Here is an 18,425-nt window from a genome sequence, read left to right on the forward strand (position 1 = left end):
CGTGAAAGGTTGTATAGTTCATTCAGACTTGGGAAGCATGTATAGAATAGAATAGGTCTTTTGGCGACCAGAGTAGGTAGCTTTTCAAAATAACTAACTTTTTCTCTGTCTATGGCTCAAGGGGGTCGCCAAAGTTTTTGAGCCTGTAAAGAGGTATTGAACAACACTGGTGTAGTGTCCTCACCGCAGTGCTGAGGTCGGCGGCGAGCGCGGCGGCGGCGGGCGGGTGGTCGGCGAGCGCTATGAGCGCGGGCAGCAGCGCGTGCCGGTGCGGCGCGCACACCAGCCACGCGGCCGGCAGCGTGCACAGCGTCTTGATGGCGCCCCAGCCCGAGCAGATCGTCTCCTGCACACCCCGAACATACAGGATACGGAAAGCTCATAAGAGCGAACGAGACACAGTCCGCGCTCTCCAATTACTCAAATCAAATCAAATCAAATATACTTTATTGCACAGAACTAAATTTCAACAATCAGACATAACACATGAATACAGTACAATTTACTCCTTAGCGGTTAACGGCTGTTTAGCGCTTTAAACATTGTACTTTGTCATTTTGTAAAACCTTGCCCAAGGGCAGTGAGTAAAAAATCATACTACGTATGAAACGGTAACTCGCATCGACTTCATTCCCTCTGAGTCTTACCGTCCGTGCCAAGCCATCTGATCCATCCCGATGCATCAAGGTCACGATCGTGATCAATGGGCAGGGTCACGATCTCGCCATACATTTTGTACCTATACCCGATGCCCGAGGCCTGGACCTGGCATCGGACTGGATGGACTGGCAAGTGCAATTTGGCAAGTGTAATTTAGCAAGTGTAATTTGACAAGTGTAATTTGGTAAGCGCAATTTGGCAAGTGTAATAAGCTCTCACGACTAAAGACCCAGAGGGGGTGCGGTCGACGCCCGATACATACTGGTGCGGGGCGCAGAGTTACCGTTCTATACGAAGATAGTTTTACAATGGGACAAGGTCTACTGAATGCCACACACGGCTAGGCACTAGTCTCCCAAGAATCTATTAGGAGTATGGAGGATTATCGGAAACATTACGATTCTAAACAAGGGGAAAGACACCGGACGCCGACAAAAAGCAATTTTCACCCATTTACAAATTATAATCAATTTTTCAAGCGTCATTTGTCACCCCAAACGACAAAAGATATCAACTTGCTTTTAGCACGCACTTAAAAAGTCGAATGACCATCAATTATTCAACGTAATGGCTACAGCTATACAAGACAGGAATAATAGTAATGGTCCCAAGTTGCTTCCTTGAGCCACCTGTGTTCGTGGGAACTACGTTGTTTTAGAAAATATGGAAGGTCAGAAAACTGAGGGCAAAAATAACATACATTACGCCTATTTCGTGTTGGGGTAGGCAGAGATCATGGAATTCCACTTACTACCACTTTCGCTCCTTCCACTATTATCAAAGACTTAACGCAAGCTCGCCGGTTTAGAGAAAAAATAAACTCACACCACCTTACAAATAAAAAATAAACCAGGGATGAACGTATTTGACAGCCAAGCGAAGTTCAGTCGATTGTATGATAATTGGATTAAATTTTGCTTGGCTTTCAAATACTTAAACCCACGTTCATCCCTGGTTTATTTTTTACTTGTAAGATGGACAGTATGACCACAATTACTACAACAAATTTTATTTGATTTCATTTCAAAAAGAGTATGAAATAATTAAAAACTTTTTAACAAAAAAAATACCGAATTCAAACGCAAAACTAAAAAGCAATAAAGCAGTTGTTGATCAAAATTTAAATACGTTTTGTGAAAGAAAAATTGCTCCAGGTTTTATAGTTTTGCCAGGCCATAGGGTGTCTCCCTGATGCTGACCAGTTTCCGAAGGTCTGGAAGTTTTTCCGGGGTCTAAAGACCGATCCGATCAATTTGATCTTAGAAACGCACTAGTCCGGTTCCTAAACGACGAAGTTATGCCCGAACAAACATAAAAAAATATATGCGGTCGAATTGAGAACCTCCTCCTTTTTTGAAGTCGGTAAAAAACCTAGACCAACCCGTTGGCCGTTACGTTCCCATGCGGGCACGCACCTGTGGCCACGTGTCACAATATAACACAAGTTATGCTAATATATTGCCTGTTGGACACTTGTACAGCATTATTAGAAGGGTCTTTAATTGGTTCCTTAAGATACAGGTGTCTTAAGTACTTTGGGGTCTTGTTGAAGTCAGACGGTTTTGACAGTATAGGAATTGTGTTCATTGACTCGAACACTATATCCATAGTCGAAGACCAATACATACGGTCACGAGTACTAATATGTACACACTTTGATACCATGTCACATTAACTTTTTTGACAAATAAAACCATAAGTCTCATTAAATGTCAAATACGATAGTGCGATAGGGTTTTAAAGTGGGTACATGTTATTGCTCATGATGACTGTACATAAACTTACGCCCATTTTCTACCGACATAAGCAGACTATGAAATTCCATTTAATTCTACTATGACACACTTCTCTTGCTTCCTTCCCCATTTGTCCGGCCAAGTAGTTAATGCCATCTGCGGCAAATCTTCAATAAGTCACGCCAAAAAAAAACTTCTCTTGCTTCCTTCACATACGTCAATCGCTTCATACACGGAAGGAATAATACTACGTATAGAACGGAAAGACTCCGCTCCCCACCAGCGGCTGAGCTGGGCTTACCTCACCCCCTCGGTCTTACTTTAGTCTTCAGTCGTATAGGCGTCAGGTGTCGCACACACAAATGCGCGTGTACGATAACGTCAATGCGTAGTGTTTTTGAAAAACGAGTTTTTTTTTGTATGCAGTGTCCAGGTGAGCCTTTTCTAATGACATCCGTATTATTATTTATTCTATGGAAGCAGTATGTTACCTGTAGTTGTGCGTTGTTGACGACGACGAAGCCAACGAGTACGATGAGGTCCAGCACCATCGTCTCTGACAGGGTCTGGTCCAATCGCCGGTTGCTTAGACCTGCCAACAATTATGTAAGTATAAATACACTATCTTAATCAAGAAAGGGAGGTGTTGGCTCCGCAGTCAGTGCTTTAAGGACTGCAATATACAATTAAGATGCAATACTTAGTGTATGTCAAAGAATAATCTATATACGTATATATACAGGTGTCAGTGACACCGTAACGAATACTGAGGGAGATGATTCAGACCATGATTCTGAGATAATATGGAGAGAATTGCATTACAATATTTATTTTTAAGAACCTCTACGGCCCTGGGCCGAGGTTTTTCTTGCAGCTAAATAGATCGTGATTTTTTTTTTGACGTGACTCATTGTACGTTTGCCACAAATGGCATTAACTACTTGGCCGGACGAATGGGCAGCGCTGCGGACTCTCACCCGGTACAAAATTAAAGACATAAAAGCCCAATGAGGGAAATCGTCGTGCCCAGCGGTGAAGGAAAACATCGTGAGGAAACCCACATTCCCGAGATATGCATTTTCAGAGGTCTGTGACATAACCTGTATTGGGCTGGTATTCCCATCGCGGGTTGGAAGGTCAGACAGGCAGTCGCTTCTGTAAAAAGCCGGTCCTGTCAAATCTTCAAGTTAGGTAAGCGGACCCTGTTTTACGTCACTTATCGCTATCGGTCCATTTTGGGCATTTTGAGAAACAGCATGTGAGAGGATTTATCGTCTCAGGGGGCACCCTGAGCCCCTGAGTTAGATGCGCGCCCATCTAGGCACCCGCATCAGTAAAAAACCGGTCCTGTCAAATCTTCAGGTAACGTAAGTGGATCTCCTTAGAGAGATGATGATGGTGATAACTCTTATAACTCACGCAGCATGTTCTTTCTAGGTGACTCCCTGTCGTTGGGCGCGTGTTGAGACAGCAGCCGTGACACCGCAGCTCGGAACTCCAGCGGCCACCCACCTTCGCCGAACGCCTCCTGTCAACAGAAACAAAATTTACAACACCATGCGATTTACAATATACCATCATCATCATCACTAATTTAAGAGCCACGCTTTTGTCGGTGCAGCATTCTCCATGCTACTTTATAGGAAAAAAAAGAGCAGTGGTTTCCCTCTTACCTTCAGCTACTATATACCAAAGATCTAGAACCGTATATTGACCAAATTGGAGAATTCGTTAGAGAAGGTTCAGTGCGATCTACACTGAACCGGCGTGCGTGTGTGAAACGATTCCTGAGTGTAGAGGAAGCAAGAAAAGTGTGTCAGGATCTAAGGAAATGGAAGTTAGATGGGAACAGACGTGCATACATATACGTAGCAGTCAAACACATAACCGTCCTTAGACTGCCTTCTAACTGTATTTTTTCTGTTTGTTTTCCGATCACTTCGACACTGGAAGATTAAGGGACCCATTGCCATAAACTTAAAAAAAAATTGTTACTCGAAGACACTATGCGATTTATCTTATGTATAGAGTCTCCTTTGCCGCCTGCCTCTTGGAACCAGATGAATTCGGAAACGTCACTTGAATGACATTTTCTTTAAAAAAAAATGTTTCTTTTTGTTTCCTTGGATCACGTTCAACATACATACATAAAATCACGCCTATTTCCCACCGGGGTAAGCAGAGACTATGGAATTCCATTTGCTTCGATCCTGACATACTTCGCTTTATACATTGTCTTAATATTAATTGGTTAACACGCTCGTCCCGGCTTGTCAAGAGCTGCGGGTTCAAGTCCCGTCCGAGTCAGAATTTTTTTTTTTCGATTTAAATTTTTCTATTTGTCTTCAAATTGTTTGGTATTTTTTTGTGTTTTAAAAAATACATATTTAATTCATAATTCATAATCATTTATTCGTAATAAAAATGGTATTATATGAAAAAGAAAAAAAAGGTAATGGTCCTCTCCTCTATCGTGTGGATTGTGAGGTGAATTACCAACCCCAACAAACCTGGTGTCAGGGTTATTACTGAGTCGCCATAGGCCCCTGACTTGACTCATGTAACGACTACGTACTTACATCAGTAAGTAATAACCAGGACCAATGGCTTAACGTGCCTTTCGAAGCACGGATCTTTTTACTTTTTGGACAACAAGGTGATCGGCCTGTAATGTCCTAAGGTAATGGTAAGTAAGTAAGTAAAATGTTTATTTTTCATAAAAATACAGAAAATATTGGTACAATACAAACCCCACAAAACCAATTCCTCGGTTTGTCTGTGGTGGTGGTGGTAATGGTATAAAATGGTTTTATGGTATGGTTGTTTTGTTAGAGCGCAGTAGCAATATCTTTTCATTGCTAAAACACATTGGGGCAACCTTAAAGATGGTCGACCAATCGTATGTCCGGATTGCATAAATCTAAGCACGTCTTGAATGTGGTGAGCGTAGGAATCTGAGGTTACGAGTTTACGCACGCACGCTCACGCACGAGTCACGACACCGGTGGAGATTGCTCTCGTGCTTAATCTTAGGGGTTGTGTTACCATAGAATAAACAAGTAAAATAAATTAAAATGAAATAAATTAAAACTACTAAATGTATATATTAAATACTTTATAATTTTAATGTAAGTTTATTTAAGTAAATTCATCAAATAAATTTAAAGCTCATATGCAGCTTACTTTATGTAAAAAAGCTTATAAAAGATTAATAATTATCTAAATGATAAAAATGTCTGGTATTAAATATGTTCCTCTAGTTATTAAATAACTTGTAATGTATACCCTCATTGATTTAAAAGAGGTTTAAATACAGTTAACTTATAGCTAAGAGATCTTTTGCATAAAATGTTAAAATAAAGATTTACAGAATTTAACTTATTTCAGGTCTTTTTCGAATCTGCCTCATGCGTCTTGATTCAAATATGTTATATTCCCATCTCTTAAAAAATAATATGATTTAACATCAAATAATCCATTCCTGTACTTACATCTAAATCCACGAAATTATTCATACAATTACGAGACCATTAAAAATGAACAAACCTATCCAAATAATAATAAAATCACACAGCCCACAAGTTGCGCAGAGCGTGTCCGCCTCTCATCCCCAGGGGTAGGGATTCGATTCCCTAAACTTTGATGTCTGCAATCCCTTTCTCTTGGGACATTACTTGTTTGAAAACCCCCCCTTAATAGATAATAAACATAATTATATCTTTATTAGCACACCGCAGATGTGTTTGTTTTTTGTATGGAATTGTATGATTGATGGTAGTATTGTGTGTATGGGATGTATTTATCATAATTTTAAGTTTCGGTCCCTCGAGGTTGGTTATTGGTTGTTTGGATCTATGGTTATTGGGTTATTGCGGGTGTTAGTTACGGTTGTGATGTATGGTGGTTACAATTTATTTTTTATTGAATTATTATTATTATTATTTGTGTGGGTTGTGAGGTGGATTACCAACCTCATCAAACCTGGTGTCAGGGTTACTATTGAGCCGCCAAACGCCCCTGACATGGCTCATGTAACGACTACTCGGTACCAACGGTTTAACGTGCCTTCCGAAGCATCATCTTACTTTCGGACAATCACGTGATCAGCCTGTAATGTCCTAACCAAACTAGGGATCACAAAGTGATTTTTGTGATATGTCCCCACCGGGAATCGAACCCGGGACCTCCGGATCGTGAGCCCAACGCTCAACCACTGGACCACGGAAGCCGTTATGGAACATTAACAATATTGAATAACAGTGATACCCACTACGCGCCACAATATGTACCGCGTGCGATCATCGGGCCGGCTGCAGACCTGTTTCGCTAACACCCTGTATAGTCGTCGGTAACTTTTCCTTCCACAAGTGAATGTAACTTGTAACTAAATCTGTGCGCGTGCGTGCCCGGCAAATAGGGCTCGCCGCAGAGCTTGGTGTATACTTGTAGCCTGCTAGGGATGTACGTTCACGAGCATTAATATGTATACACTTTGGTACCATGTCCCATTAACATTTTTGACAAATGGAACTGTAAGTCTCACTAAATGTCAAATATGACAGTGCGTGGCGTGCGTATAACAGCCTCCGTGGTCTAGTGATTAGAGCGTTAGGCTCACGATCTGGAGGTCCGGGTTCGATTCCCGATGGGGACATTGTCGAAATCACTTTGTGAGACTGTCCTTTGTTTGGTAAGGACTTTTCAGGCTTGAATCACCTGATTGTCCGAAAAACTAAGATGATTCCACTGTTTTAAGTTTACGCGGTTATTATCATAACCCGAACCCGGGGGTAAGAACCCGTTATTATGTGCTTTAATTAAGATGATTCCGTGCTTCGGAGGGCACGTTAAGCCGTTGGTCCCGACTATTAGCCGTAAAAACACCTCCACCAACCCGCAGTGGAGCAGCGTGGTGGAGTATGCTCCATACCCCCTCCGGTTGATTGAGGGGAGGCCTGTGCCCAGCATTGGGACGTATATAGGCTGTTGATGATGATGATGAAGTGTTTTTCATGTTCATAGTCTTATTTTTCTTTTTGTTTCTTTTTTCATTCATTGTTTATTTTGTGTTATATTAGTTTTTATATCGCTTTTTTTTTTCTCGTCTCGTGTACACTGTAATGTTGTATGTACCTTTATAAATAAATAAATAAAATAAATCGTATATACTGGCCCCGATTCCTGCAGAGACCTCCTAATTTTAAGTTACACCCGTCATTTTCTTATCCGCCAAAAAGGAAAGGGACGGATGATTGACAGCTCTTTTAGGAAAAAATAGTAAATTAATAAATAACCCGGGCGAATCAAAGAGGTATCTTGTTGGTATGCAAACTGTTTGATGTGTGCTGTCGGGTTATTGGCCAATGTATAATTTTTAGACGGTTATTTTAGATTTGTGGCTAAAATTGACGTGTGTTCCATAAATTTTATGCTTGTCGATTACCCGTCCCTTTCCTTTTCGGCAGATAAGAAAATGACAGGTGTAACTTAAAATAAAATTAGATAGTGTGCACTGGAATCAGTACCAGTATCTTAATAAAATACGAACAATCAAATCAAATCAAAAACTATTTATTCGGACAACATAAGATCCATAGGATCAGTAACAAAAACTGACATACTAAGTTAGTTTACAAAATAATACAAGAGAACAAAATACGGAAATACACACCATTACCTATAGTATACTTCACCCCCCGTAGCTATATAGGTAGGGCAGGGTAGCGCCGTAATGGGCGGTCCCTATGGAGCCGTAATCGATACTACCTAGCTAATGGATTGGCCGGACGGCTCTGATTTCTACGCGCTCATGTTACCTTTCGGGGTAGCTACTGAGAGTAACATAAACATAAATAGCCAATATACGTCCCACTGCTGGGCACATGCCTCCTCTCAATCAACCGGAGAGGGTATGGAGCATACTCCACCACGCTGCTCCACTGCGGGTTGGTGGAGGTGATTTACGGCTAATAGCTGGGACCAACGGCTTAACGTGCCCTCCGAAGCACGGAATCATCTTACTTTTTCGGACAATCAGGTGATTCAAGCCTGAAAAGTCCTTACCAAACATAGGACAGTCTCACAAAGTGATTTCGACAATGACTACTACTACTGAGAGCCCGAAAGAAAATATTTTGTACGCATACATAAACTCCCTAGGATTATGCCGTTTTCCCCGTTTTTGACAGGACCGATATTTTACTGAAGCGGGTGTCGAGATGGGCCCGTATCTACGTAGCCTACTTACTAGGGGCTCAGGGTGCCTATAAATCCATGCTGTTTCTCAAAATTCCCAAAATAGACCGATAGCGATAAGTGAAGTAAAACATTGTCGCTACTAGGTACCATCATTCACACGATGTTCGTGCGTCACCCAACAGGGTCCACATAATATCAGCGTCGTGGTTCACGCCGCGACTTGTGCTGAGTGAGGCCCTTTTATCTCAGGACGTCCACCACCACCTTATGATCATTTCGACAAACATCCTGCTTTTTGGTAATTGTTTTAGTGGAAAGATGCGATGTTGTTGTCTTTTTTTTGTGTGTGGCGTCCTTTTATAATAAACTTTTTCTATTCTATTCTATTCATTCATCTCCCTAGCATTATCCAGTTTTTCACAGGGTCCGCTTACCTAACCTGAAGGTTTCACAAGTCCGGTTTTTTACACAAGCGATAGCCTGTCCGACCTTCCAACCTGCGAAGGGAAAACCAGCCCAATACAGGTTAAGTAACATACCGGAAATGTGTAATTAAGATTTTCAGTTTTCGCTGCGCGCCGCAAAGTAATCTACAGAAGCGACTGCCTGTCTGACACACACATAAACACATACATAAACCAACGGCCGAAATCCTAAATAGGGCGGATAGGTCTAAAATTAATCTAAGACAACTCACAGCCACTCCTAAGATGGATGATGATGGGAAGTCTTAAGATGGACATAATAAACCTTGCAGTAAGATAAATTCTTGTCAAGAGCTACGGGTTCAAGTGCGGTCCGAGTCAGATATTTTTTGTCGATTTAATTTTCCCTTTGTGAGTTTCCCTAAGAACGGGTGAGTGCTAGAAAAATATAAATCATTGAATTATCCTTTTTTTTGACGTGACTTATTGGTAGATTTGCCGTAGACGGCATTAACAACTTGACCGGAGAAATGGGGAGCGCTGAGGGTTCTCACTCGGTATAAAATTTAAGACAACAGGCCTGAGGGTGCCCAGTCGGGCGCTAACCTCGGCTCAGGGCGTCGTCTGAGAGGTAGAATATTTGAAAGAGTTAATCGACCCTAGTGGGTCGATAGCGATAAGCGCTGAATGAGGGGACGAAATCGGCCTAATTTGTGAGAACCCGTCGTTCTTTGTCTAAATTGTCAATATTCTGTCAAAAGTTCACTGAACCATTAATAGGTCTATCAATAGTAACAGCCACGCGACATGAAATATTTGGGGTCACTTTGGCCACAAAATAGTAATTTTCAATAATTGTGGGAAAGGATTCAGTATTGTTTTGGATAAAATTGAGATATATTAATAAAGATACCTAACGGGCCCCGTGATCCATGATCCAGACATTGTGAGGTACGTTAGAAAGCAATGGATGAGACTTGCACAGGACCGAAAAGGATGGCGTGAAAGAGAGGAGGCTGTCGGTGAACCGTTCGACAGAGAAGCGACTGTCGGACATAGGTTTCAGACTCATACTGGCCTACTAGGTGCTTCTTCACGCTTCGCTTAAAGAACCCCACGTTGTAAGAAGGAGGAAACACTTGAGCCGGCAACCTGTTCCACTTTTTAATGGTGCGGCAGAGTTAGGTGTTGCCGAATTTTTTTTGTGTGCGATAGAATTTCTTCCACGGTAAAGCGGTGGCTGCTGTGGCCGCCTCGTGTGGTGATATTAATATACGAACAAAATATCAAACAGAACATCCTCCAGAGGAAGACGTCGTGTATATTAACTTTATTTACTAACCCCCTCAAACACAACTCCCTAGACTCCGCAACTAAACAGAGCGTCAGCAAACAATGAACTCAAACATACAGACAATAATACTATATAAACACGTCGTTGAAGTCGTTACAGGGTGCTCAGCCGGTTAAGGGATGCTAAAGCACGTAGAACCCCCTGTATAACGGCTTTAGTAGTTATGTTTCAATTGTAATATTAATAATTGTAAGCCGTCTGTTGTACAACTAACTGATTCATAATCATCTCCATTATCACGTTTTTTACAGGGTCCGCTTACCTAACCTGACGATTTGACAGGTCCGGTTTTTTACAGAAGCGACTGCCTGTCTGACCTTCCAACCCGCGAAGGGAAAACCAGCCCAATACATGTTAGGTCACATACCTCTGAAAATGCATTTCTCGGGAATATGGGTTTCCTCACGTTTTCTTTCACCGCTGAGCACCTGATAATCATTTATGATCCAAACATGAATTCGAAAACAAATTCGACAATCATTGGTTTAGGCCTGTCCTGGATTCGAACGTGCCACTTCAAAGTGACAGTCAAGCGTACTACCAACTGGGCTATCACGGCTCTACTACCTAACTTCTTATAATTGTTTATTTATTGTTTATTTTGAATGTAATAAAGAGTTTTGTCTCGTATTATATTGTACCCAATTTAGTATAACGCAGTCTCAGTTAGTAAAAATTGCACTCAATATAAATTAATAACTCATTGGTCTTCTTCTTCTTATCGTGTGGGTTGTGAGGTGGAATACCAGCCTCATCAACCCTGGTGTCAGGGTTATGATTGAGCCGCCATAGGCCCCTGACATGGCGCATGTAACGATCACTCACTTACATTAATAAATAGTAAGCGGGACCAACGGCTTAATGTGCCTTCCGAAGCACGGATCATCTTACTTTCGGACTATCAGGCGTTCAGTCTGTAATGACCTAATCAAACTAGGGATCACAAAGTGATTTTTGTGATATGTCCCCACTAGGATTCGAACCCGAGGCCGCCGGATCGTGAGTCTAACGCTCAACCACTGGACCACAGAGGCCGTTTTCTCAACTCATTGGTGCAAGTTCGGGATTCGAACCGGCGCTCCCCCTAGCAAGTCGATGTACCACAGGACCACAGTCACCCACAGTACAGATTATAAAACGGAGTGTGTTGTTATTATTGGGAATTACCTCGGCACGCGTCACTATAACGCGGCAATCCCCAATATAAATGCGACACGCTCAGCAGTTTGCTAGAGACGATTCGTAATTGGAAACAATAATAACACTGCACAACAGCATTTCTGATGATTGGGTTCCGATACATGATATAAAGTCAATTTTTAAAGACAATTTAAAATCTGTGACTAAAATTTCTCTATCAGCTCTAGTTAAAAAAATATGGCATATGGGTCCTTTAACAATAAAACACAATATTTTAAAGATGATCCTACTTTATTTCGTAATTAATTTGAAAAAACTTTAATTTTTTGGACTTCCTTGCTGAAGATGAAGCCAGAAAGGCGTTCTGGATGCTCCAACAATAGTCAGCCATCATGTGCGCGTTTCAGTAGCCTTGATAGCGTTCCTCCATCGTACGAAGGTCCTGGTGGAATCGTTCGCCCTGTTCTTCACTTAGATCCCCAAGATTGGCAGGAAAATAGTCCAGGTGGTTGTGAAGAAAGTGTTACTTGATGCTCATGTTACATCCAAGCCTTTGAAAGTTAGTCATTAATTGTTCAATATGTTGAGAGTAATCTGAACTTTTCTTGTTTCCTAAAAAATTTTGGACAACCCAAACAAACTCATTTCATGCGTTTTTCTCATTTTCTGTCATAATATCCGTAAAATTTGAGTCATTTATTAATGATCTTATCTGAGACCGATCAAAATTGCCTGGTTTTATCTTCTCTGCACGCGATTTCGCCTCAAAATCCATGGGCTCCTGTGGTGAAGCATCAGCTTGAGGTTCAGGTGGCATCTTAGGGCTCAAGATACGTCTACACGCCGTCCGAATACATGGATATTCCCATTTTTTATGATTTTTTCGGTTAATGCCAGTTATGTTCACCAAACAAAAATAGCAGTCGTCCAAGTGGTTTACGGGTTTGTCCCAGATTATAGCACTTTCGTACCTAAATCTGTTTCTTTTCTTATTTGTCCACAAACGTATAAACTCAACGCACGTTTTACATACCTTTTGCGGAATCCAAGGCTTTTTTTTTAATTCATAGGGTGTTCAAAGTAATTTTTCTAAGCCTCATTAACGAACGCTGTCACATTTAAACGGTATTCTTTAAACATAATACTCTCCGCAAATAAAGCAAAAATGATTTAGATCATTTATACACACTCGACTTGATGATGCCATTTCAAATTGTATTAAAATATTAATATTTTTTTTATTGTGTGCAAATTAAGACTGAAACTTGGCGAATTTTGAGTGAATGCTATAAATCGTAAACAAGAGCTGTTACAAAAAAAATGAGAGTATATTTAGAATCAGCGACATCAAATTAACAAACATCATGCATCAAAAGTCAATCATCAGGCAAAAATTGCAATTTTGTTGTCCAGTGTAATTAATAAACTGCCTATATTCGTCCCACTGCTGGGCACAGGCCTCCCCTCAATCAACCGGAGGGGGTATGGAGCATACTCCACCACGCTGCTCCACTGCGGGTTGGTGGAGGTTTTTTTACGGCTAATAGCCGGGACCAACGGCTTAACGTGCCCTCCGAAGCATGGAATCATCTTACTTTTTCGGACAATCAGGTGATTCAAGCCTGAAAAGTCCTTACCAAACAAAGGACAGTCTCACAAAGTGATTTCGGGAATCGAACCCGGACCTCCAGATCGTGAGCCTAACGCTCTAACCACTAGACCACGGAGGCTGTCATTGGAAACAATAATCTTTGTATAATCCTCTGGCACCCTGAAGAAATTTAAAGATATTATTTTACTGACGGAAGGAAAAAACATAAAAATAGGAAAAAGAAGAAGGAGAAATACGTGACTGATATGTAAGTATGTACGGACCGATATAAGAAATCAGAATCATTTATTCAACGGAATTATCACGGATAAACTTGTTGAAGGTCAATGTAACATTTTGAATCTACGTCATTCAAGGTGTAATGGCTGAGGAGAAGAAATGACAAGCAACAGCAACACATCTTTTAAATCAATGTATACGTAGGTACATTACAAGTTATTTAATCACTAGAGGAACACATGAAAACTAGGCATTTTTATGATTTTGGTAGTCATTAATCTTATAATAATCTTCTTTACATAAAGTAAGTTTCACATGAGCTTTAAATTTATTATCTGACAAATTCAAATTATTATCTGGTATTTTATTGTTAGTGCCGTGGTGACCTAGTTGGTAGAACGCTTGACTCTAAATTTCAGGTCGCAAATTCGGATTCACATTTTTTTTTTCACAGAGTTCGCTTACCTAACCTGAAGATTTGACAGTTCCGGTTTTTTACAGAAGCGAATGCCTGTCTGACCTTCCAACCCGCGAAGGGAAAACCAGCTCAATACCGGTTAGGTCACATACCTCCGAAAATACATTTCTCGGTAATGTGGGTTTCCTCACAATGTTTTCCTTTAGCGCTGAGCACATGATAATCATTTATGATCCAAACATTAATTCGAAAACAAATTCGACATACATCAGTTTAAGCCTGTGCTGGATTCGAACCTGCGACCTCAAAGTGAGAGGCAAGCGTTCTACCAACTGGACTACCACGGCTTTACCAATACCAATATACGTACAATTAAAATACCAAACTGGAAATGAACACTATTTTATTTAGATATCAGTAGCAGCAGAATGTAAATATGCTAGTACAATAAAACAGCTGAAGTATCGGACGGAGCGCTACCGTCCGACCGCAAACACATCGCGCAACCTAATATATTTGCCGGATTGAGCTAACATAAGGATGGGAATCACTTGTCGATAAAACGTATACTCTTATCGTTTCGATTGCCTGTTAAACTATCAGCACAGAATTCTGTCACCCAGGGTGTGGTACAATCCCCACATTGACATTTTGAACGTTCTTCTAACTGAGCTACCGCGGCTGTCAGGTCGGCTTTGTCCATCGCCATCGCCCAGTGGGCGTTTAAAAGGCCACAATGAATCAAATGATCTAAAAAAGCAATAGTGCTATTCGTCATTCGTAGACGTTGCGCGGTTACTTTTATTTGGGGCAAAAATCACTTCTTATTTTTTTACATGCTCACGTTTACCCAAGACACCACGCGCCAACGGGTTCCACATCTTATTTTCCTTTTTCATTCCCTAAGTTATTCAGGTTTTATCGATAATTTCTATCTCGCCGTCCCCGCACTAGCTTTTAGGTCGGGCGCACAGATAATAAATTGACTTCTTGCCTTGTTCTCATTGGTCCAAATTGATCGGCGGCTCGGCTCGACTTTGTTATTCCCATCAAACGCCGATTTGTTTGCCTGACTCTACATTGACTTGGCGTGGTCCTGATTGGATTTTTCATTATATTGTCTCTTTTAAATTGTAGTTTTGTACCGTCTCCTAATGTAGAGAAAAACGATATAATTACAAGAAATTCACATTTACTTCTCTGAATAAGCAGTCAAAATAGAAGATGAGGGGGTGTAAAAGTCCACATCCACAAACCTGGGGTTAAAAAGACCACATCGAAGTTATTCATCTGAAAAGCAATATTGCTATTTGACATTTCATCATCATCTCCCTAGCATTATCCCGTTTTTCACAGGGTCCGCTTACCTAACCTGAAGATTTGACAGGTCCGGTTGTTTACCGAAGCGACTGCCTGTCTGACCTTCCAACCCGCGAAGGGAAAACCAGCTTAAGACAGGTAAGGTCATCACAATCATAATCATTGATTCAAACATGAATTTGAAAACAAATTCGACAATCATTGGTTTAGGCCTGAGCTGGATTCGAGCTTGCGAGCTCAAAGTAAGACCTGGGCTACCTCGGATTTACCAATACCGTTATATGCGTATAATTAAAATACCAAAATAGAAATGAACACTATTTTAGATATCCGTAGCACCAGAATGTAAATATGCTAGTACAATAAAACAGCTGAAGTATCGAACGGCGACCCTGCGACCTCAAAGTGAGAGGCAAGCGTTCTACCAACTGGGCTACCCATCACGTGCTCGCCAGGCCCAAAACATCCACAACTACCGAACGAGAGCAATAACCACATAAAGATTAAATAAAGACGGACAAACATAGTCGTCTTACACTGTCTCTTGAGATTACCAACAGGATGGATGAGAAAACGGATGCGGTATTTAGTTTTTGTAAGGAACAAATCTTCGGAGGCACGTTAAGTCGGTCCCGGCTATTAGCCATAAAAACACCTCCACCAACCCGCATTGAAGCAGCGTGGTGGAGTACGCTCCATACCCCCTCCGGTTGATTGAGGCGAGGCCTGTGCCCAGCAGTGGGACGTATATAGACTGTTTATGTTTTTTATGTTTTTATGTATATTATATGGAGAAATATTCCTACCTCGAGCGTATCACACGTCCCTATCCACCCCGTGTTTGCCGAACAAACTCGGCAATCCTCCCACTAATTAAGGAGATCGCAAACACAGAAACGAGATGCGCATTGAATAAATAGCGCTACGTTTTTATTGTGGCGACTCCTTTTGTACAATAGTGTTGTTTGTGTTTGGGAAGCTAATTTTAACTTGAATATGCTTGACAAAACATCGTAGAAGGGAAGATAGAAGAAAAGAGAGCAAGGGGAAGACATAATTGTCAGATCTTTTATATTTTTATTTATTTTTTTTTTTTGTTTTTTTTTTTGTTTTTTTTTTATGCTTTATCTTAATATTTTTCTGTAAATATTTATTACTTTTTAAATATAAACAAATAAATGATCTTAAAATAACAATATTAACAAAACGAACTTATTATAAATAGAAGATCTCCTCCAGCGCGCCGCACTGAGGCAGAGCGCCCAAAACGCTGGCAGCATTCCCCCTCTGAACTGCCAGGCCTATCCTCTGCGCAAAATAACTGCCAGCTCTCGGATCGCCAGTTGCCTCAATGAGACGCGCCGAAATGTCACTCAAAAATAATTTATCATTATTTATTTTATTTTTATTTTTATTTTTTATTTTTTTTTATTTAGTTATCTTTTATTATTTTTTGACGTGACTTATTGTAGATGGCATTAACTACTTGGCCGGACAAATGGGGAGCGCTGAGGGCTCTCACCCGGTACAACGTTTAAGACAACAGGCCTGAGGGTGCTCAGTTGGGCGCGAACCTCGGCTCAGGGCGTCGTCTGAGAGGAAGTATATGTGAAAGGATTAATCGACCCTAGCGGGTCGATAGCGATAAGCGCTGAATGAGGGAAATCGTCGACCACGCCGGGGGGAGTCGGTATCGGGGATCTGAAGTGTTTGGTGTCGCGAGCTGATTGGCCGCCTCTATGGCTAGAGTAATCGGGTCGTCGGGATCGTATATTACGTCCTTCGAAAGGCGTCAGATCTGGCAACCCCTGTTGCCTAGGTATTTTTGGTCATATGGCGCATAGCAACGGGGGTGTAAAGTAAGGTTTTTTTTACATTATTATAATTTTGTGTTCTTTTACTCTTTATTATACGTTAATACTGAGTTAGTCATCTTTGATTTCGCTCGCTAATAGTAATATAATTTTTTTATAAAATAGAAAAGAAATAGTTTATTATAAAAGGGCGCTACTCACACAAAAGGACAATAACATAATTAATTATCAAATTTCCACTTAACAATTACAAAAAAAAAAGCAAGATGGATGTCATAAGGTGGTGGTGGACATCCTGAGATAATAGGACCTCACTCAGCACAAGTCGGGGCGTGAACCACGACGCTGATATTATGTGGACCCTGTTGGGTTAGGCACGAACATCGTGTTCCGTAAACATGTGTTAATGGTGTACATAAATTATAATATAATAATGACCTCCGTGGTCCAGCGGTTGATCGTTGGGCTCACGATTCGGAGGTCCCGGGTTCGAATCCCGGTGGGACATATCACGAAAATCACTTTGTGATCCCTAGTTTGCTTAGGACATTATAGGCTGATCACCAGATTTTCCGAAAGTAAGATGATGATGATGAAGGCACGTTAAGCCGTTGGTCCCGGTTACTACTTACTGATGTAAGTATGTAGTCGTTACATGAGCCATGTCAGGGACCTTAGGCGGCTCAATAATAACCCTGGCACCAGGGTTGATGAGGTTGGTAATCCACCTCACAACCCACACGATAGAAGAAGATAAAAGAATATAATACAAAATTACTTTAATAGAATAATAATTAGAGTGTACATAAATAAACATTATCACAAAGATGTTTGGCGGATGTACCCTCGCCGCCATTTGTTTTTCGTGGTACCGAACAGGGGGGTTAAAATGGCCACATCGAAGCAATTCATCTAAGAAAGCAATATTGCAATTTGACATTTGCGCATATAAAAGTAAGTGCGCAATGCAAACAAATGTCAAATAGCAATATTGCTCTCTTAGATGAATTGCTTCGATGTGGCCATTTTAACCCCACTGAACATACCCCGCTAGCCACAAGTTGGTAGTGTGACTAGGGATCGAAGATCCACATGAGTCATGTTGGATGTTGTTATGCGTCTCGCTGTGTAAACTTCAATATCGCGTGTTACTTTCGGACAACCAGATGACCAGCCTTCATTATCCTAACCAAACTAGCTGGTTCGCAAAGTGATTTTTGTGATTAGATCCTCATCGGGATTCGAACGTAAGCCCTCTTTGGAAAGCAACCTCATGTCGACTCACCTGAACTATGTGATAGTCCATCTCAGCAACGGCTTTAAGCAGATGTGCAGTTCTTGCCGCTCGTACGAAGTCTCCGCACTGTTCTTCTATATCGGTATCCTTTGCGAACAGCATGCAGAATTCAGCTCTAGCGCCGCATATGCTCGTCCCAAGCGCACAGCGGAGTGACTGCGTTGCTGATGCTCGCTCAGGACCCTGGGTAAAGAGAGATGGAATTGAGTGGTTGTACATTGTTTTAAGTTTA

The 18,425-nt window shown here is 41.2% G+C and overlaps 1 protein-coding gene across 6 annotated transcripts in view; it reads right to left on the bottom strand.

Annotated features, from left to right (window-relative positions):
• The window catches only part of LOC126377320 (S phase cyclin A-associated protein in the endoplasmic reticulum), a 526,515-nt gene that overhangs the window by 435,214 nt on the left and 72,876 nt on the right, over window positions 1-18,425 (bottom strand). For all 6 annotated transcript variants that reach the window (XR_007567843.1, XR_007567844.1, XR_007567842.1 and 3 more), the window contains 4 exons: window positions 18,182-18,376; window positions 3,816-3,924; window positions 2,888-2,988; window positions 185-346 (listed from right to left, as the gene is read on the bottom strand). Coding sequence is in view for 3 of the 6 variants with exons in the window: in XM_050024997.1 (XP_049880954.1) it covers window positions 185-346; window positions 2,888-2,988; window positions 3,816-3,924; window positions 18,182-18,376 (567 nt within the window). In the remaining 3 variants the exon portion in view is untranslated. The remainder of the gene's footprint in view (window positions 1-184; window positions 347-2,887; window positions 2,989-3,815; window positions 3,925-18,181; window positions 18,377-18,425) is intronic.

Source organism: Pectinophora gossypiella, chromosome 23 (assembly GCF_024362695.1).
Source record: "Pectinophora gossypiella chromosome 23, ilPecGoss1.1, whole genome shotgun sequence".
In the NCBI taxonomy this organism is placed as follows: Eukaryota; Metazoa; Arthropoda; class Insecta; order Lepidoptera; family Gelechiidae; genus Pectinophora; species Pectinophora gossypiella.